The 22,287-nt window shown below is 46.9% G+C and overlaps 1 protein-coding gene across 1 annotated transcript in view; it reads right to left on the bottom strand.

Moving 5' to 3' along the window:
- Positions 1 to 1,093: 1,093 nt before the first annotated feature.
- The window catches only part of CREB3L1 (cAMP responsive element binding protein 3 like 1), a 411,915-nt gene continuing 390,721 nt past the window's right edge, over positions 1,094 to 22,287 (bottom strand). Inside the window, exon 13 of the mRNA XM_069623240.1 lies at positions 1,094 to 6,654. Coding sequence (XP_069479341.1) covers positions 6,618 to 6,654 — 37 coding nt within the window. The 3' untranslated portion in view covers positions 1,094 to 6,617. The remainder of the gene's footprint in view (positions 6,655 to 22,287) is intronic.

A 22,287-nucleotide genomic window follows, 5' to 3' on the forward strand; every position in this document is an offset into this window, starting at 1 on the left:
TCACCTACATTACTTGGGGGTCATTTGTGGAAGATGTGAATGCCCGTTCACTAAAGATATTCACCTACTGCCAACTACCTTGTATCATTTACAATACTATAGCCCCTCAGGAGCCACCTACACCCTGGGCACCGAAAGCTGCGTCCACTACTGCTGCATGCATAATAATGTTACTGGCAGCACACAATGGCCGCTGGAACATTTAGGGGCCAGGAGCCGCCCTCCCTGTTTCTAGGTTAGGCGTAAGAAGTAAGATTTGATTTAAAACTTTGCATCTTTCACCAAGTGCAGTCCGCATCACGTTGCTATGGCAGCAAGATCATCCTAATCATCAGGCACAAGTGGTGGCACAGAAGACGTTTCTTCAATGAGCTTGGAGAGGGGCCCTCAACAGGACTCGCTCGGGGCCCTCTCATTTAGTGTTATGCCACTGTATTGTGACGTTGTGTTATGAAATGTTAGTTTTTTTATATTTACTTTTGTTCTGCTTTAGGTTCGTAATATCTTAACCGCTTTGTTTAGTGCTCATTTCCTGTGCCCACAACCAGTCAAAATTACAAAGTTAAGCCTCAGGTTTGGCCGTGCTACCAAAACATGAGCCTAAATATAGCTTAAAGAGTTGTTGGCAAACACCCATCTCAGAACAACCGAGCTAAGGAGCTCTTGAAACTTGGGTACAGCACATCAAGACCTAGACAAACTCATCCATCTCTGCATGGCTGCCTTCCCTTACGCACTTTGTACTGTGTGTTTTCCGGGTATAGATTTGAGTACCTCTAATCTAGCCCTCTCCTCACTTACCTCCGGCCATTACATGTTCAGATCTTTGGATGCCTTCAGTCCTTGGAGGTCTTGTACTTTAAACCATGTGCCATTTTGGACACTGTTTCTAAGATGTCGGCCATCATCGGTCCAGGAAGGCGGTTACATGGACAGAAGAGCCCCTTTGGGTGAGTGCTGCAGGGAGTTTCTGGTGCTGGTGGAAAGGGAGAGTGCTCATGGCAAAGGGAGGTTCCCTTCACCCATCAAGCACCCGCACAAGATATGTAATAAAAAGTACAGAAGATATGTAATAAAAAGTACAGAAGTCCAATTTGTTGATGCTGTATTTTTTTTTTTTATTTTGCTTCATAAAAGCGCGCGTTGAGCGGGAGATGGCGACGGGCGCCAGGTTGAAAAAAAACTTGGAAGTTGGCAGGTAAGTATTTATAAGTGGTGGAAACAGAAAATGTAAAATGTATTCCATCCCCCCACCCACCTCCCCCGTTCCCAGTGGATCTTGGACAGCTGCGAAGCTCGCTCTATCTACGAATTGAAAAAATACATACACTGAAATGCTTGTCCAAAATACAATTATCTCAAGAGTCTTGAAACGCAAAATAAAGTACATTATTTACAAATCTTTTGTGGGGCGGTCCCTGTATGTCGGTGGTTGATTGTCGGCGGGGAGGGAGGGTGATGGCGCTCATGAGACATCCTGGGGAAGCATTTGGCCTCTGTCTCTAGAGATAGGGGTCAGTGGTTTATTGGGGCGAACGGGGAGAGGCAATGGGCGTAGGCCCAGAGTGGGTTGGGAAGTAGGCACCAGTGTCAACTAAGAGGCCAGTCCCCGGATGTTCCATGGTGAACTTGACCAAAGAAGGGTCGGATGTGAGCAAATGGGGGAGTTCAGCATTAGATTCAATACCGGGTGAGTCTAAGCTACTTCCGTAGAGGCTTCTGGAACACACCATCAACACCGAAATGTTGCTGTCGGATTCGCAGTGGCATTAGTGCAATCTTCTCTTGCACGCACACATAATGAGTGCAAAAATGGTGTCAGCAGTGCCAGCTTCCCTCATACACATAACAGATACCACAAAAATTTAGCAGGAGTGCAAGTTGGCTACACACAAACTCAAAGGGTGCAAAAGAGGCAGCAGCAGTGCAAGCATCCCTCGCACAAAGAACGGACATGCCACTGGCAGCAGCAGTGCAAGCGTCCCTCGCACAAAGAACGGACATGCCACTGGCAGCAGCAGTGCAAGCATCCCTCGCACAAAGAACGGACATGCCACTGGCAGCAGTGCAAGCGTCCCTCGCACAAAGAACGGACATGCCACGGGCAGCAGCAGTTCACGCGTCCCTCGCCCAAAGAACGGACATGCCACAGGCAGCAGTGCGAGCGTCCCTCACACACAGAACATGCACAGCAAGGGCAGCAGCAGTGCAAGTGTCCCTCACGCACAGAACAGGCACAGCAAGGGAGCAGTAGTGCAAGCTTCACTGGCACAAAGAACGGACATGACACAGGCAGCAGCAGTGCAAGCATCCCCCACACACAGAACAGGCACAGCAAGGGAGAAGTAGTGCAAGCATCACTCGCACAAAGAATGGACATGCCACAGGCAGCAGCAGTGCAAGCATCCCTCACACACAGAACAGACACGGCAAGGGCAGCAGCAGTCCAAGCATTCCTCACACAAAGAACAGGCACAGCAAGGGCAGCAGCAGTGCAAGTGTCCCTCACATACAGAACAGGCACAGCAAGGGCAGCAGCAGTGCAAGCATCCCTCGCACAAAGAACGGACATGCCACAGGCAGCAGCAGTGCAAGCATCCCCCACACACAGAACAGGCACAGCAAGGGAGAAGTAGTGCAAGCATCAATCGCACAAAGAATGGACATGCCACAGGCAGCAGCAGTGCGAGCATCCCTCACACACAGAACAGACACGGCAAGGGCAGCAGCAGTCCAAGTGTCCCTCACACACAGAATAGTAACAGCAAGGGCAGCAGCAGTGCAAGCGTCCCTCACGCACAGAACAGGCACAGCAAGGGAGCAGTAGTGCAAGCATCCCTCGCACAAAGAACGGACATGCCACGGGCAGCAGCAGTTCACGCGTCCCTCGCCCAAAGAACGGACATGCCACAGGCAGCAGTGCGAGCGTCCCTCACACACAGAACATGCACAGCAAGGGCAGCAGCAGTGCAAGTGTCCCTCACGCACAGAACAGGCACAGCAAGGGAGCAGTAGTGCAAGCTTCACTGGCACAAAGAACGGACATGACACAGGCAGCAGCAGTGCAAGCATCCCCCACACACAGAACAGGCACAGCAAGGGAGAAGTAGTGCAAGCATCACTCGCACAAAGAATGGACATGCCACAGGCAGCAGCAGTGCAAGCATCCCTCACACACAGAACAGACACAGCAAGGGCAGCAGCAGTGCAAGTGTCCCTCACACACAGAATAGGCACAGCAAGGGCAGCAGCAGTGCAAGTGTCCCTCACATACAGAACAGGCACAGCAAGGGCAGCAGCAGTGCAAGCATCCCTCGCACAAAGAACGGACATGCCACAGGCAGCAGCAGTGCAAGCATCCCCCACACACAGAACAGGCACAGCAAGGGAGAAGTAGTGCAAGCATCACTCGCACAAAGAATGGACATGCCACAGGCAGCAGCAGTGCGAGCATCCCTCACACACAGAACAGACACGGCAAGGGCAGCAGCAGTCCAAGTGTCCCTCACACACAGAATAGTAACAGCAAGGGCAGCAGCAGTGCAAGCGTCCCTCACGCACAGAACAGGCACAGCAAGGGAGCAGTAGTGCAAGCATCACTCGCACAAAGAATGGACATGCCACAGGCAGCAGCAGTGCAAGCATCCCTCACACACAGAATAGGCACAGCAAGGGCAGCAGCTGTGGAAGGTTTCCTCATACAAGCTACCAGATGCGCAGGGAGCAGCAGCGATGCATGCTGCCACGCACAAAAAACAGGCACTGCACAGGAAGTGGCACTGTAAGCTTATCTCACACTCGGGGCACACACAGCAAGTTCAGCAGTGCAATCTGTCCTCACTCATGATAAACAGCTCAACAGGAAGCAGCAGCAGTGCAAGCTCCCCTCACACAAATAACAAACACAGGCAGGTGTGCAAACATCCCTTGCACATAGATCAGACACGTTGCAGAGCAGCAGTGCAAACCATCTTCACCCAGACACACACACACATGCGCACCCATCCACCCACAATCTCCACTAGTGCATAGGAGGCACCCAGCAATGCAAGCTTCCCAAACTCAAAGAACAGACACAGCACCAGCAGTGCAAGAAGTCCTCCCATTCTCTAAACAAGCACAGAAGAACCAGCTGCAGCAGTGCTGCCTTCCCTTACACACTAAACAAGTACAGCATGGCCAGCAGCAGTACTGCAAGCTTCCCTTCATCACAGACAGACGCGGCACAGCGCAGGCTGAAGCAGGGCCTACTTCCCAAGGAAAGCATCCCTCCTCCTACAACTTTAAGCCTGGTGTCACTGCTTCGGACAGAGAGGAGGCAGGACACTGCATTAGGCACAGAAAGAGGGCAGAGGGCAGTGCATCAGGAACAGAGAGGAGGCATGGAAACAGAGTAGCTAGATAGCTAGTGACAGAAAGAAAGTGAAACTGTATCAAGCACAAGAAAAAGGAAAGGAGACTGCATTAGGGTCAAGGAGAGGGTGCACTGCAGCCTGGCCAGAAGGGTGCAGGAGACAGTGCATTTTGCACATAAAATAGGCCCATTAAGACACTGCTTAGGCACAGCAGCAGGACACTGCATTCGGCATAGAGGCGAGGCAGGGGGACACTGCTTAGGCGCAGCAGAAGCATTAAGACAATGCAGTAGGCATAAAGGTGAGACGGGGTCACTGCTTAGGCGGAGCAGAAGCAGCAGGACACTGTATAAGGCATAGAGGTGAAGCTGGGGTCACTGCTTAGGCACAGCTGCAGGACACTGCATTCGTCATAGAGGCGAGGCAAGGGGACACTGCTTAGGCGCAGCAGACGCAGTAAAACAATGCATTAGGCAGAAAGGTGAGACGGGGACACTGCTTCGACGCAGCAGAAGCAGCAGGTCACTGCATTAGCCATAGATGTGAAGCGGGGGACACTATTTAGGCACAACAGCAGAACACTGCACTAGGCATAGAGGTGAGGCAAGGGGGCACTGCTTAGGCGCAGCAGAAGCAGCATGACACTGCATTAGGCATAGAGGTGAAGCTGGGGACACTGTTTAGGCACAACAGCAGGACACTGCAGTAGGCATAGAGGTGAGGCAAAGGGGCACTGCATTAGGCACAGAGGTGAGGCAGGGAGACACTGCATCAGTTGCCGATCCGAATCAGGCCAGAGAGCATCAGACACAGATTGGGTGACACAGCATCAGGCACACATCGAGGGAGAGGGGAGCTGATTCTGGCACAGCTGTGGGGAGCAGGATGTGACTGCATTGGGAACGCAGTCCACACACGGCACAGTGCACCGTGCACATGTCTGGGGGCAGAAAGAGTGCATCAGACACAGAGAAGGAGCAGGGAGTCCATGACAGGCGCAATCAAGAACAGAGAGACTGAATCAGGCAGAGAGCAGGGAGAGCAGAGAGACTGCACCAAGCTCAGGGGTGGGGGAAGGGAAACTGCATCAGGCAAGTGTGGGGCAGGGAGACAGTGCAGTCATGGGGGGGCGCTGGGAGGCACTGGAGCAGGCACAGAGGAGATGTTGGGAGACACGGTGGCTTGCATACTGCTGGGCTTGAAGAACTCATATGAGCGTCCGGCCGCCATTTTGCCCCTATCAGTCAAAGGGGCGGTTGTGGGCTAGCCTGTCATTCCAACTGCTTGCAGTGGAAACCTTGGGGATTCGCCAGTGTTGTTTTGTCAAGAACCGTCCTCTTAGTCCTGCTGGGCTAAAACTGTGAGGACAGAGCACAGGCTCGCAGGACCAACTCACGGGTTCATTCGCATCATAAATATATAGATATATAAATATACAAAATCCTTAACAATTAGATCTACAAACTTTGTTTTAAAAAAAAATCAGCTCTCGAGTATCTTGAGTGGAGTAGCAGTAGATAATACAGGTCTGATTCGAGGTGCAGTGGCAGTGCTGTGTGTAGTTCCCAATAGTAGTACAGAAACAGCTGCTGTGGGGGTGGGTAGACATGAGGGGCATTGGCAGAGCAGTGAGTGGGTCCCAGTAGTGGAATAACAAAGGCTGCTGCATGGTAGGGTTGGGGTGCACTGAAGAGTAATTGCGTTGTTCTCAGTAGACTATCAAGGATGCTGTGGGTCACGATTGGGGAGCACCGGCAGAGCTCGGTGGGCATTCCATGTTGGAATAATGGAGTGCTTTGCCTACTGCGCTGTCTGTGAATTCCAGTATTGAAATAGCGGGCAGGCTGCAGTTCAGGAATGAGGTGCATTGGCACCGCTGTGCATTTGTTCCAGTATTGGCATAGACGGGAGATGGTACACCAGGATGGGAGAGCTGGGCGCAGCTCCCCTTCGAATCATGAGGGCAAGGCACCATTGTAGGAAGGGTTGGTCAAAATTCTGGAATATTTGCTCCTGAAGGGCTCGACGTTTCGGTCTCCACTCGTCATCATTGGGTGTCCACAGTGGATGCAGGTTTTTTCGACCAGCGTGCCAGGAGCATAGGGAGGAGGGGACAAGTCCTAGGTTGACACCAGGCCATTGGTGAGGGTCAGTCTTTGGCGGTTTGACGGCCTCAGGACAGCGTTCTCCATCCTCCCTCCATCTTGATCTCTCCTCTCAGAGGCAGTTCAGACTGTGCCGCCGACATCCAGGGCCCGACCTCTACAACAGACCCCCTGCTTCTCCCGATTCACTGTCCCTGTGAAGGAAGCACAGAAAACAAGAGTGAACCGAACTGTTGCACAAACAATAACCACTTGCAATTGGCTGGCCAACCGTTAGGAAAATCATGCTTTGTTTCGGGCAGGCCAGTGCGTCTGATGGCAGTAGGGCTGAAGAAGAGATGCTCGCATGTCAGGCAGAACATGGGACTACCCTAGCACTATAGCAGCCTTTCATAAGCAAGCTTGATGTGTTATTGGCTCAGCCATGATTACAAGCCTTTCAGAGGCACCGCCTTGCCAAACGAACCTGTAAACGAACCTCGATCTGTCAAATATACGTGCATACATTCACAGAGTGTAGGCCACTCAAGCTGGGTTTCAATCATATACATAGGGACTCCATTTTCCAAGTGGTTGGTCACGGGTGGGACATGTGCAATTCCAGTGCATATCGTTCCCTCCAGGTAACAATGATCCCTTTTGTACATGTGGCTGACCCATGTTTCCATGTGACATTTACACCCTTTGCAAAATGGATGAAAATTACATGACGGGAAGCATTTACAGGGATTCATTTGGAATCTGCAATCGTTGCGCAGGCGCAAAATGTTTCCATGTGGATACACAGCATATCTGCCAGCATCAGAAACACATGCTGGGGGAGATGTTCCTCAACATGCAGGAGGAGACGCTCCTCAATATAACAAGCAGGGCCAATGGGGTGGCAGATTCGTACATTTTGTTCCGAGAACCCCATGACAATTGCTCAGGGTAGTTCAGAAGGAGGGAAACCATATGTAAACCCTTTGTGCATGACATTTATACCTCTTTTACCACTCCAACCAAATTGAAAATGAGCCCAGCCATCGTCAAGAGGGCATGGTTTGTAGTGTAGACACATTCTTTTACTTTAGTCTTTTCTCCAGTGAAACTAGTCCAATTGATTGAACAGGCAAGTTGTGTCAGAAGCAGGATATTCTTGGCAGTGAGGCCACATCACAACAGATGCTGCTTGAGAGCTATTTTTTCCAGGTACCAACCCTAAGGCACCCTAACGCCTTTAGAAACCAGAATGTTCAACGCCCCTTCTGTGAGCAGTATATTTTCACTCCTCGACCTAAAAGCAACTGGTCCATAATGGGCGCTGGCCCATCAGTTTCATCAACCATCATGGACAAGCCACTCCAGCCCTGTGTAAAGACCAAGCACCCCTACTTTTAATGGCCATCTATGATAAAGTAAGCATGGTAAGTGTTATTATGTGACTAGACTGGAATTTTTGTGCAGCTCATCTAGCCAGTTCTTTCTAGCCATTTCCACTGTGGAATGGCATTAATGTACATGGAATCTATTATGAAGCAAGCATGTGTTATTAGGTGGCTATGCTAGCATTTTGGTGCAGTCAGTCTTGCTATAATTTCTTACTGTAGCAAGGAATTGTTTACTGGGCATCTATGATAAAGCAAATATAACTCAACACCCGCTTGCTGATGACTTCCACAACATGAACTCTGAAACTCGGTAAGCGTACCCGGCAGCCATTCTTTAAGACTCTGAACCTCGAATACTGCATACCTGCTCACACCTTATCTTGCCATTACATGGGTATTATATGGAACCCTGCCTGTATTGTTTACATGTGCATACCGCTACCGCCATGATCACTACGGCCATAATGTACCTGTCCAGCCCCACGCTAGTCGCTGTGCCTCACCGTAACAGACTTGCCTCATGACTGTTGTTACCATTCTTTTAACCCTGCCTCATGCTAGTCGCTGAGACGTATCATTGCAATTTCCCAGCCATAGGTATGTTACTGCCTTTGCACTGGCCCTGCCTCATGACTATTGTTGCCACTGCATTAGCCTTGCCTCATGCTAGTCGTTGTGCCGTACTATTGTAATTGCCTAGCCAGACTCATGTTACTGCTTCTGCATTAGCCACTCCTCATGCTAGTTGCTGCGCCCTATTGCACTAGCCCTGCATCATGACCGTTGTTGCCACTGTTTTAACCCTACCTCACGCTAATCGCTGCGCCGTATCACTGTAGTCGCCCAGCCATAGGTATGTTACTGCCACTGCATTAGCCCTGCCTCTTGACTACTGTTGCCACCGCATCAGCCTTGCCTCATGACTGTTGTTGCCACTGCACTAGCCTTGCCTCATGCTAGCCGCTGCGCCCTATTGCATTAGCCTGCATCCTCGTGTGTTGCTAACCTACTGCACCAGCATCGGCTGCACTGCACTGTACTAGCCTAGCCTCATGTGAACTGCTGAACCATGAATTAGGTTGTCTTTACACTCTCTGATGTGCCTTATTATATCAGCCTAGCTTTATGTTAGTTGATGTACCTTGCAGTACTAGCCTAGACTAAAGTTAACCTTTCCAATTGTGCCCTATAGTGACCATAAACAAGTCTGCCAACTGTGTACACCTGTACTAGCTTGTTTACTCTGCACTCCATTGCACCTACCTCTGAATTAGCCCAGTATCAGCCTTTCAGGCCTAACTAGGACTCCTTACAACCTATTGTCATTATGTACCTTCATTGTCCATACAGACTCCTAACAGGTGCCTTATCTACGATAGCTTCGCTAACGTTCCACATTGCCTTCTCCTTCTTCTTAGCATCACAGACTAATAGCCTGTTCACCAACACTCGCACATTATGTTCTCTTGTACAATGACCCTACACGAACTCATACCTGCCCCACAATGATAGACACACAAAACTACAAAACTGCATACAAAACTAGCCTGCAACAAGAATACTCTATCGCACAGGCTCCATGCAGCACTGCTGATAGAAATCTAAGATTGCGTGCTCGCCTATCTAAACTGTATGAACTACCGGCAAAATAAATGGAGCAATTAAATTACCTAAAAAAGTGCCTACCTCATAAAGTAGCCACAGAGCCTACTACAAGCCTCACCAATCATAAAAGACCTACACCTAAGCTCCCTAGGCAGATGACTAAAGACAGTCCTAGTGCCACCTTCAAATCAGAAAGCCACCTACTGAATCTTAAAGGAGCTCTCATAAATGCCAGGTCTCTAGTTGCTCATGCTACTGAAATATCTGACATTATCCTAACAGATAACCTTGACTTCCTGGCCATTTCAGAATCATAGTTACATGATGCTGCAGGCCCTGACCTATCTCTGGCAGTCCCTGATAACTATACCATCCTGCGAGCAGACAGACATATCTCTCGAGGTGAAGGAATAGCAATTATAGCCAAGACTAACCTAGCTATGAGAGTAGTTACAACACCCACTATGAAATCTTGCGAGTGCCTCTAGGTCAAAGTACCCACTGCCAACTCCCAAATGTTGAATATCTTTCTTATCTATTATATGATATGATATGATATGATATGATATGATATGATATGATATGATATGATATGATATGATATGATAAGGCATTTGTAACGCGCCTATACACAAGTGTTTCAAGGCGCGACGAGGCAGGGGGGGGAACAAGGGGAGACAGACAACGATCTTACTAGGCCAGGTGTCATTCAGATCGCGCAAGTGCAAGGGTAGAGGGGAAGGGAAAAGTGCATGGGGGAAAGGGAGAGGGGAAAGTGCAGTACAGGGTTATTAGCATACAGCATACAGGATAAATAACAAGGGCCAGCTGGTGGCAAGTGCGAGGTAAGTGCAGACAAGTGCTGGGAACGGGGGCTGCATGGATCCAGACACAGTCCCGTAGTGCAGGGGTTGCCGTGGAGGCAGTGCAGGAGAGAGTGGCTATAGACCACCAGGTCCTATTGGAACCTTCTCGGAAGACATATCCACGGCCTTGTCCAACAATTTAAAAAACACCTCCCAAACCTTAGTGCTAGGTGATTTTAACTTAGGTTACAATGACATCAAGGATACCCACTCTACTGCCATTGCTACGACACTGAAAGAACTTGGCTTCACTCAGAAAGTAAACCTACCCAAGCATGACAAAGGTCGAACTCTCGACTGGATCGCAGAGTACAACTGTAATGTCAACATCACGTCCATTGCTCCCCAGATCTGGACGGACCATCATCTCCTACCATTTACATTGGCAACTAATCTAGCCACAGCCCAGACCTCCCCACTTGCCCCACCTACCCTCATGAGGAATAACAAAACATATGACAGTTGACAAACTGCGGCCCCACATACTACCCAAGCTTATTTCCGTACCAGACAACTTGGACCCCAACTCCCTAGTTGAACAGTATAACAAAATCATGAACTCAGCCCTTGACAATATTGCACCTCTCAAACTAAGGAAGAGTAAACCTAAAAAAAACACCTTAACACTTGGTTCATCCCTCACTTAAAAAACTTTAGACTACTTAAAAGAAAGTTTGAAACTGCTTGGAGACTCTCACTTTCAGCAGACAATAAACGAAACCTTACTAATATCTCAACCCAATATAAGAAAGACATCCTCCTAGCCAAACAGGAGACGTATGATAACAGAATATCACAATCAAAATCTAGCATCAAAGAATTGTTCATTATTCTAAAAGAACTGGAAACACCTATCGTACCGCAAGAGAACTGTACCAAAGATAAAATGTGGTTCTCCAGCATCCAGCATGCCTTAACTAACAAAGTCTCCAACCTAAAAACCAAAATCGCCCACAAGAAAGCCTCTCTAGCACCTCGCACTACTCATAGTATAGTTCCATTGCCGCATTGCAAACAAGAAACTCGCTTCAGCTTCTCTAAAGTCTCTGTCATTGAGGTGAAGAAGGTCATACTGGGACTCAAATCGTCCAATTGCAAGGGTGTCCAATCCCCGGCGCAACTTATTAAGGACGCTGTGAGAGAACTCGCGCCTTTCATAATGAAACTTATCAACTCCTCATTCACAATGGGTACTGTCCCGAACAATTTGAAAGAATCTTAGGTACTACCACTACTCAAAAAGCAAACCCTCGACCCCGCCATACCCATGAACTTCAGGCCCATCACAACTTCTAGATAAAGTGGCCTATATTCAAATACAGAACTTACTGGAATCTAACCTCCTACTAGGTTCTCGCCAATCCAGATTCCGTCCCCAACATGGTACAGAGACAGCCCTAATTGATCTCAAGACCCAAATAGATGAGCTCAGAGATAAGAGCCAATCAGCCCTACTCCTCCTACTAGACCTCTCGGCTGCATTTGACTTGGTTGACCATAAAGTCCTATGCAGTCACCTAGACTCCGCAGCTCATTTCTCCAAGTAGACTATAACATGGATCGAGTCATTCTTGAGTAACAGGACCATAAGAGTCTTTTCACCATCGGCTTCAGCAGACCCTACCCCTATAACCTGTGGTGTACCCCAGGGATCTTGTGTGTCACCAACACTTTACAATGTATTTACCAAACCCCTCTTCGACGAAATGGACCATTTGGGTATTGCCTACACGAACTATGCAGACGATACCCAAATCCTCCTACCCCTTACCGGAGATTACATCGTGGATTTGGCTTTGGTAAATAGAATTTATGGCATTGTTCAGGCATGGATGGCCACCCATGGACTATGTCTGAACGATGACAAAACTGAGTTTATTATCCTAGGCACCTCGACCCACCTATCTAAACTAAGCCCAGGTTATGCCAACTTCACCATTGATGGTAATAACATAAAGGTAGCTAAAGAAGGGAAGACCTTAGGCTTCTATCTAGACGCTACCCTGAACTTCACTAAACAAGTCAACTCCCTAGCCTCTGCTACCGCATACACGTGCAAACTAATCAGAGCTAGTAAACAATTCCTCTCCATTGACTGCTGCTTTATTCTTGCTAGAGCCCTTATACTCTCTAAATTGGATTACTGTAACACGCTCTGCATTGGTGCGAACAAACAGATTATCCATAAAATACAGGTACTCCAGAACAATGTCCTGAGCGCAGCACTTAAGATCAACAGAAATGAACATATTTCTTCCACTAGAAGAAAATACAAATGGCTATCTACCTTTGATAAAATCCAACTTAAAACTGCCTCCCTCACATACAAGTGCCTCAATAATAGAGCACCGCCATACCTTACTGATAGAATCTGCAGAAAAACTTCTCTCAGACCGACCAGAACAGCCAACTCTAACTGCCTCCAAGTACCACGCTTCAAACTCTCCACTATTGGGGGACATAGCTTCCCAGTTAAGGCTGCGCAATTATGGAACTCCCTACCTCCTGGTCTTTGAGAACACCAATCCTTCTCCAAATTCAGACAGAACTTGACTGACTGGCTGAAAGAAAACGATAAATAATTATCCTGATAAACATTCATTCGACTATCTATATTCTCCATCACCGTATATCCTTTCTGCATATTGATTTGTTTATTATGTGTTAGTCCCATTTGGACACCTTCTCTGTGTTGTACTGTGATCACTTTGTATCTAGCCGCTCATGTCATTTTACATAGTTTTTATGCCTATGTATCTCATGTACCTATCGATGCCTATGTATTTCATGTACCCATGTAACTAAACTGAACGTATCCTTATTTCCTGCGCCCTGATGCCCCTGGGTCTGGTGCGCATTATAAATAAACAAAACAAACAAACAAACAAAGTGTTATTACATGGCTAGACTGACCTTATTTTGGTGCAGCTTTTCTGGCTATAATTTCTTATTGTATCATTCCCTTTTTTACTAGGTTTCAAGGATAAATCTAACATGATAAGGGTTATTAAGTGCCTACACTGTCCTACATTGGTGCAGCCAGTTTGGAAATGTGTTTATATTGTGGCATGGCATTTTTAATGGCAAAGCGTACAAGAGCATGTTCTTACATGAGAATACTGCCATATATTGGCAGAGCCAGCGTGGACATGTTTTCTCATAGGATCATTACTGGCATTATGCGCATTATGCGCCAAGCAAACATAAGTATGTTCTTATGAGGAAAAATTGGCAAAATATGATGCAGCCAGCATGGAAATGTAGGGGCACAGTCAGCATGAAAATGTTTTATAATTGCACATATTGTGGGCAAAGGCATCATGAAAATGCATTGGCAAATGCTCCTGTGCACTGTTGGTAACTTGCTTGTATTGGACTTTTTCATGAGTTACCCTACAAAACCAATTGCAAACTGGCTTTTTACACACCTTTTCACCAGAAATGTGCTTTATAATGCACCATTTTGACCCATCATTGAAAATAAATTCTCGGAGGCAGAACATCACCCCCTCCCTCCCCACCGAACCCTTTTTGGTAGATGTAGGCTCCCTTGCTATGCGTGGTCCCTCAAGCATGTTTGTGAGAAATATTTACACCAATCCAATTGGAAAATTCACTAGCCACCCCTGCCTCCACCCACCCTCAAACAATTATTCTTATTTGGACATCCTCTTGCCAATACTCTATTTTCCCAAGTGCATTAGAGGAGTGGCTTCCCAATGCCTCATGGGTGAATCAACGGGGGGACAGCATCTTAAGGGTAGGGAGGACAGCTCAGGGGCAACGCATTTGTCTTGGAAGCGAATCTCGATCCCGCACTTAGAAATCACTCTCTGTTATTAAGCGTGTTATAAATGAACAATAAAAGATACAAATAAATAAGTCCTCCCATATCCCAGCAATGTAAAGAATGTCAGCAATCGTGTAATGACCTCCTTGACTGTACCTCTGGAAAACCATGGTTTTCATAGATGAAGGTAAGATCATATGAGGAATTCATAAGAGCAAGCAGTTCTTTCACAGGAATCTCACTGGCACTGTCCTGGACATCCTGCATACACAGGGAGGAATGAAGTCATGCCTGGCAAATAAACTGTCATGGGATGGGATGTGTGAATGTATGTCTGCAAGAGTGAGAGTGTGAAGTGTGCAAAGGTTACCACCAACATGGAATCCTGGAGGAGGGAATATGAGGCATCACTCTCCAGATTACCTACTGTCATCACTCATGTGTCCTAGTGAAGTGGGTCCAACTCAAAGACCACCCATACTTGTATATAACAGTTTTTTCCTTCAGAAAATATGTAGAAGGATGCCTCAACTGCTCAAGTAGATTAATCATCAATGGTCAAGAAAGAGTAGGACTCTGAGTAATGGAGATTATCAATGAGTAAACAGGACATTTCCTCGCTGTCCTTTGACCTCCTTACAGTGATTAACAATGAGAATTTCAGAAGCATACACACTTTGATATGATAAACATATACAAAACAATGAACAGAAATGTTGCTGCAGACAATGCAGCAACAAAAAGCAAGACCATTGACACAGAAGGCCCTTCTTGTAAAACGGCTGCTCCAAAGGCGTCCACAATGTCAACAGAAGTATAGCATTTATATTGTTTAACAATCAATGGAGAGGCCCAGGTGTCAGCTGAGATATTTCTGATATGATATGATAGGGTATTTTTTGCGTGCTTAATACTCAGAGGTTTCTAAGCGCGGACCCGGGTATCGAACCTGTGTTTCTGCACATCCTCTTGCTTCCAAGGCGAGCGTGTTGCCACTGAGCTATCCTCTGGAGATCCCGACCCCCCCTTCAATCTACTTGAGGAGTAGATACTCATGTATGTGATTCCCCCTGAATAGATATGGGGTGGGGTCTGATTAAGGTCACAAGGCAAAGAAATGAGTTGTCGGATCCAACTACTTGGTAGCAGCAAAAGTAAAAGAAATGGGGGGGTCTTGTGATCTGCACAAGCAATGCAATGGAACTGTATGCTGATGTTCAGTGTATGGGTGACTCTGGGCACTATGAATGGTTTGATTTGCAAATTCACATGATGCCACTGACAATCTACTAACATTAACAACTGCTCACATTTGCAATGTTTGGGGAAAATGCTAATGTGCTTAAACATGCATTTTTCTAAATCAGTTACTATAATAGTCAGAGTGCACTATGGGTCGTTGTTCGAGAATGGAACATGTATCACCCTATATCATGTTGCTGCTGATGCCTTGGGGGGTTGACATTCAGAATTTCATGTAAAATTAATTTCCTTCATGTAGCGAGATAACGCATATAGCGATGTGTGCCAGGCAAAACTATACAAAGTGTGTGCAGAAGAGAGAGGAGGATGCTTTTTTGGTTTTTCCTTTCCCTGATTCTAATCCTTGATTGGGGGGCTGGTGGGAAGAGATGTGAGCTGTAAGGAACTCATGGTTGCAACAGTAAAGACAGCCAAAAGTGATCGCAGTTCAAGGGTGTTAATTAAACTGTATGCAGGTTGGAAAAATGCCTAATCTTACCTAAATCTAAAATGGGAGCAAGCGTCGACCATCAAATGAAAATAAGGATGTCCTAGTAGCTGTTTTGTTGTTTCAAATAAAAAGGGTTTATACTAAAAAACCTATTGCCAAACCTTACAACTAATACAAAAAGGGGTTTGGGATAGTTCTCAAGAAAAGAAAGAAGTGGTCTCAAATAATATGTCAGGATGTGGTAGCCTGAGTCTTCCTTCCCCACGTTTTGAGTACAGGCTAAGATGGGATCTTGGAGCACAGCACACACTCGAGCTTTCCACAGCACGAGACAACAGTTCTGTTGCAGTTTATCAGGAGCCTCGATGGCTAAGTGTTGTTTCTCTTGGAAGTCTTTTGCCTTCAAGGACCTGATATATTCAAATATTGACATAAAAGTTCCTTCAACAGTAATGAAGTTAGTTTCCTGGTTTTGGTTAGGGTGAGGATTCTTCACCCTCTTCCGGACGTTGACCCTTGTCCCTCGTGGTTTTGGGTGAGAGCTTTTCACCCACCTGATCTCCCTCTTCCGGGCTTGAATCCCAAAACAGTCCTATCAATATCAAGGCCTTCAGTGGTTGTGATTTCTTGGTCCCGAGGGCCTGATAGGTTTACCAGCAAAATAAACAATAAACAAACACAAAGTTCTGTTCTATGTATTTCTCAGGTTAGGGATTCACCCCAGGGCCCCCCTCTTCCGTGCGCAGACCACTCTTTGTTTTCAGCCTCCCTGCGCCGGGTTCACTATGGCTTTTCTCTGGTGATGGGTTCACCCTTAGGTCCGCCTCTTCCAGGCATTGACGTTTGTCTTACTTTCAGCCTCCCTCTACCGGGTTCACTATGGCTTTTCCTTCATGAATCTCAATGTCTTTTTAAACAGTTCCAGTGGACATCCATCAGCCGGGTTCACTCTTGTCAACACAATGTTTCTTGGGACATTAGACTTGCCCCCTTCTTGTCAACATCCCTATTCTAAGTTCCCTCTTGCCAACTCAACATTCAGATATACTTTCAATGTTCACAGGAATCACTTCCCTGGTGTTCTCACAGTTCTGAGGTCAAAGGCTTTCGACTGTACAGGGTTTTTGCTTGGACTCCTAGATGACCAGTTTGACCTATCTTGGCGGCTCTCCTAAGGCCTTCAGCTATCTGTAGTTTCTTCCACACAGGGATTGACCAGAGTTTCATGGAGCAACACGAATGTGGTGCCGGCCTTCTTTTGCAGCTGGTCTCCCTTTTACAATGTTACAGTTCTTTTCTCACTTTGCCACTCTTTGACTTTCATTCACCACAGCCCGGTTCTTATCGGCTCTCCCCTCGACTCACCGGCTGTGATAAACTGCTTGGTATTCCTTCTAACTGGGGTCAAGGCTGGTACCACGGAATCAGGAGTCTCCCTCCTGCCGTCTTATCAGCGTCGATATGCTCCGTGTACCGTTGACATCTGCTGCAGGACACTTGGTCTATTGTCCTCTGCCTTACGGTTCTTTCAGCGGAGGGTTCGCTGGGTTTTGTCGAAGAGGGCAAGGTCGTGTCTCTCCTCATCAGCCTCTCGAGATTTGTCCCCTTTCTCCTCCTCTTGAACTGCCGGGTCTCAATAGCTGTCTCGTCGCGCGGTCTGCCTTGCTCGTACTGTGCTCTCTTGCTCCACCTTATATCCCTGTTGGGAAGGGAAAGGCCGTCGGGTGTGTGTGATTCTGTTCAATTGCCTGACTTCGGCTGACTCTTGTATTGGGACATTTCAGGTAAACGACTCTGGTGTTAGTCTGTTCTCTGGTGTGTCGTGCGAAAGTGTTTGTGTCGGAAAAGGGGGGGTGCAGTGGTTTTGAATGTCCTACGTGGTAGGATAGGGAAAAGGTGTTGAAAGAATGGGGCTGCCACTCCCACTCCCGGAGGACCCCCATCCAGGTGATCCTCCCTCACTAGTCCACCCCCAGGAACTGGATCCAATAGCGATGGCCGTTTCATGGCCACCTGGATGACAGTTCCCCGGGGTTTAGCCAGGGAGACACCTGCAGGTTTCTCACAGGGCCTAGCAGCCTTGATGCCATCCGGAGGCATTTTGCTTTTGAAGTACGTCTGACAAGCTGCTGGCTGCCACTGCACAGAGAAGGTTATCGTAGAATGCGTCGAAGGATGGGAGGATGCTCACATCTGCACTACCAGCGGTCACATGTAATGCAGGCATTCCAGACGTTGCCTGAAGCTAGGGATGTTGCTCATGCTGAAGAAAGAAAGACACATAGATCCACATGAAAATAAATTCTTGGAAGTATTTTGCCTACATTTTAGGAAGTAATGTTGTAGTGATTTAAAGTACGTCAACAAGTAGTTGTTTGTTTTTGAAAAATATAAATAGCAGATAGGTGTAGGTGAGAGATCGCACATCTGGGGGCTCATTATTATTTTAGAAAAGGATTTCACGGTGCTCTGCACATTGGCAACTAGTCAAGGCCATGTACTGTACCTGAGATTTTAATCTGTGTAAGGAAATAGATGTAATTAAAGTTATTCTTTCTGTACTACCGTCTGTTTTGGAGAACACAAAAGGTATCATGTGTTGGTTTTCATTTGTTTTGCAGAGTTAGGCCACCATGTGCTCAGAAAATAAGGATGACTTTCTGACTCCCTGTGTGTTTAGAATAATGTGCCTTATTTTGGTATAATAATAATAATAATAATAATAATAATAATAATAATAATAATAATAATAATAATAATAATAATAATAATAATAATTCACATTTATATAACGCTATGAGCCCTCAGGCATCTGAGCGCTTCTTATTACTACCCACGGTGTGTGGTGCTCATTTATCGACCTCAGAAGGCAGGCTCTGCACAGATGTCAAAGCGAGCGCTCTACTCGCTGTGCTGTCAGACCGGCTAATTAATGAAAGAGAACTCAAGGATGCATGACTCTCAAGGGTTTTGACTAATAACACGAAGCATACCATACACCGAACCACAACTTTTGTGTGTCATTTGAATTGTGGAATAAGGATCGCATTTCAGGCACATTCATTGACCTGTGTAGGTTTGGTCTAAGAGATGAAGACTCTAAGAAGGGCCTAATTCACAAAAGCGTTTTATAATGGCAAAACCCCATTGGAAAACGTTCTGTGAATTAGATCGATTAATGCCAAGGGAAGAAGTAATCATATGGCATAGGAATGATTGGGGTGAAGTGAAAAACCACCAGGAAGCCGTTGAAGAGAGGGAGAAGAGTTCACCATTTGTCTGATTTGCCCTCTGCAGTGGGTTGCTTGCAGTGCAGCGGCCTACAAAGCTCCATGAAAATACAATAATAAACAAGGCGTAGGCTCCAGTGATTCCTCTGAAAACAAATTCCCGAATAGGCCAGAGTTTCAGTGACGCCTCACAAATGGACTGGAAAGAGGGGTTTGGTAACACCACCAGAGCAAGGGGAAGGTCCCAAGTAGGAAAGGAAGATGAAGAAAGAGATAGAGAAAGTAAAACATAATTCAGGGGCCTAGAATCCTTGGGTAAAAAAAGAAACAGTACCAACCCATGGAAACAGAAAAGCCTGCAAAGCGGCAAGCTAAGATCCTAAGCTGGATATGGCTAAGCCTATCAGAATATAACGCTGGATAAAATGAGAATCAGATCAAAAGAGAGGGGAATCACTGTTTTAGAAGAACATCAAGTATCTAAAGACGACCAGTGTCTGCTGCTTAGTCTTAAGGTGGAAGGAGACCCTGACTGCTAGTTAACCCTCTGTGTTGAGACCCAGACTGATAGAGAAAGACTCTTAAGGATGGGAAGAAACAAAACGGAGAATCTAATCAGTGTTGGAATCACTGAGAGCACCCAAGAAAGGGAGGGTGCCATTTGCAGAAGAAGGGGAAACGGGAGTTCCTTTGCCCCTTGGGGCCAATTCGAATGACTCCAGATGTATCTGCTTTGCTCTTGGCGGTCATCTCAGAATTGGTAGGGAAGGCAGGCATTACATCATTTGGCCAACGAAAGAAATGGCATCCTGTGCCCAAACTAGCAAGTGCCCAGGGACAGAAGCAGCACCTCGGTTGGAGAGTACTGTGGTGATTTGCAAATGTGTTTGTTAACGGTGCTCACAGCATCACACATATCACTGAAGAGATACATGAAGATACAGATGTTCTGAAAAGGAGTAAATACCCTCCTGAGAGCATCGTCCCACACACTCTCCCTCTCTGGACCGTGAAGAGCCCTCCGGGATGTGCCCAAGGTCTTGAATGATGAGCCAAGTCCTTACATATTTCTAATCGAATGACTGGTGATTCACATACACTCTGGCTCTGATAGTGTCTGTTAGGACCAGTGATCTGGAAATGGTTCAGGGGCAAATACCATAAGGACTCTGGATAGTGCCATCAGTTCCCTCCAATTGTTGGCCAACGACCCTGAGTTTACTTGGATGCCAATGGCCCACTACAACCCTGGAGCCCTCCATCAGTGCCAACTGTAACTGTTTCCAGGGGTCCAGATCCATTCCACTGAAGAGATGGGGCCCCATTCCGACCTTGGCGGGGCGGTAAGTCCCCAATCCCCATTTACCCTTCCCCATTCCCATTTTTGCCCCATAGGGCATAATGGGAGTGGGGAAGGCGTTAATTACGCCACCGTAAATTACGGTGGCGTAATTAACTCCATGGTCCCTTAGCGCCATGGATTTTAACACCTGCTAAAAGCAGGTGTTAAATCCGCCATGGCGCTAAGGGACCTCGTACTCAGGCGGTAAGGGTCGGCGCTGTTTACGCTGCCGTAAACCCCTTACCGCCTGGGTCGTAATGAGGCCCATGGTCTTGTTTCTCCAACCCCTAAAGGAATCCTCATGGGAACTGTGATATCTCATGTCTTAGTGAACATGCTGTATCTTTTCCCTCACTTCAATCTAATGTTAATCAGAGATGCCCATTTGCCGAGTCTAACGCACATGACCACTCAATGTATAGCAATGAGGTCCTTCTATAGGACTGCGGCTGGGACATTGATGGCCTGCTGGCTGCAGTGCAAACACAGATATGCACCATTCCGGAATATCGTCCATCTGCGATAGCATCAGATTTAGCACACGAGGTAGTTCAGCGGGACAGCAGTGCGGGATTCTGATAAAGGCCAACGTTTGAATTTCCTGTAGGACAGAATCTTCAGCTGCACTGCGATAAGGCTAAGACGCAGAGTGTCGCCATGTTTAATGTGATACCACATTGTAACACAGGTATGAGGCCTTTGGGAGGCACAGGTGATTTTGATTTTGCTCCTGTGAGATACTGGATCAGCTTAGAAATGGAATTATAAATGGACCATGCTTGATCCCTGAAAAGGTCCTACCATATTGTCGCAATGTCCATGCATTTAATTGTATGTGATATGTATGTGTTGATTGCACATACTAACCCCACCTGTGGACATGTTCACGGAAAGGGAAACATCAGAAAAGTGTAGTGAGTGCTGCTTTTATTGTGTGAAATACATTTCTTCTTTACTACCTTGAGGGGACATATGAATGACGATATGTATGGAATGAGTATATGTCTAGGCTATGCAGAGCGCCTGCATGTGAAGACTGTATTTAGAGATCAGGTCTAGTTGGGTGAATAGATAGCATGTGCATTTGATGAAATTCATAAAGGCACATGTAAATGCATTCCAGCCCTGAATGGTGCTTCTTTTTGAAAAGTATGTCATTGAAATTTCAAGCACACGTGTCACAGCACTGCCTAATACCACGGCCAGGAATGTCACATACAGTTCAGAGCCACCGAGCCAAGCACTGTGGTTTTTCAGCTACTAAATGAAAATCGTCTATTTTTGCTCCATATGAGATGAATAGCGTTACCTTATGAGCAGCCCCTTTTCATACCTTTCTTTTTCAGCCCAAGAGGTGCAGCTCTCAGGAATATGACAGCCACATAGATATTTGAACCTAATTCAGGATCTTTTAGTGGCCGCCCTTGTGATCGGACATCGGGCATGTTTATCAAACACCGTCAATACGATGACAGGTTTAAACCAACTGCAAGCAACCCCCCTCCTGCCATCTAATGTGTGGGCAGGCCAGCAGCATGCTCCTTTGACTCCAAGTGGCAGCGAGGAAACTGTGATGTCCTTTTATAAGAGAGGGCAGAAGGTCTCTTCTCTGATCAGAGAAGTAAGTTTGCTATTAACAGAGGCGTGAACTCGGGTCGGAATTGACTCCAGGATCATCTGCAACACTAAACAGGAGATCTTAAGTGCGTCACTGCCCAGTGACCCCTGAGTGAGCACCTGCCCTTTTTAGAGCCACTCCCCCGGAGGATATTTTTACTGAATGAGCTACTGCCCTGATGATATTAATGCTACTCAGTGACCCACTGCCCAGATGACCCACTGCCCAGATAATATTGATGTTACTGAGTGAGTTACTGCCCTTATGACATTGCCAGCGTCCCTTCGCAGATGATATTAATGCTTCTCAGTGA

This window comes from Ambystoma mexicanum, chromosome 11 (assembly GCF_040938575.1).
Source record: "Ambystoma mexicanum isolate Mex_15411 chromosome 11, UKY_AmexF1_1, whole genome shotgun sequence".
Taxonomy (NCBI): domain Eukaryota; kingdom Metazoa; phylum Chordata; class Amphibia; order Caudata; family Ambystomatidae; genus Ambystoma; species Ambystoma mexicanum.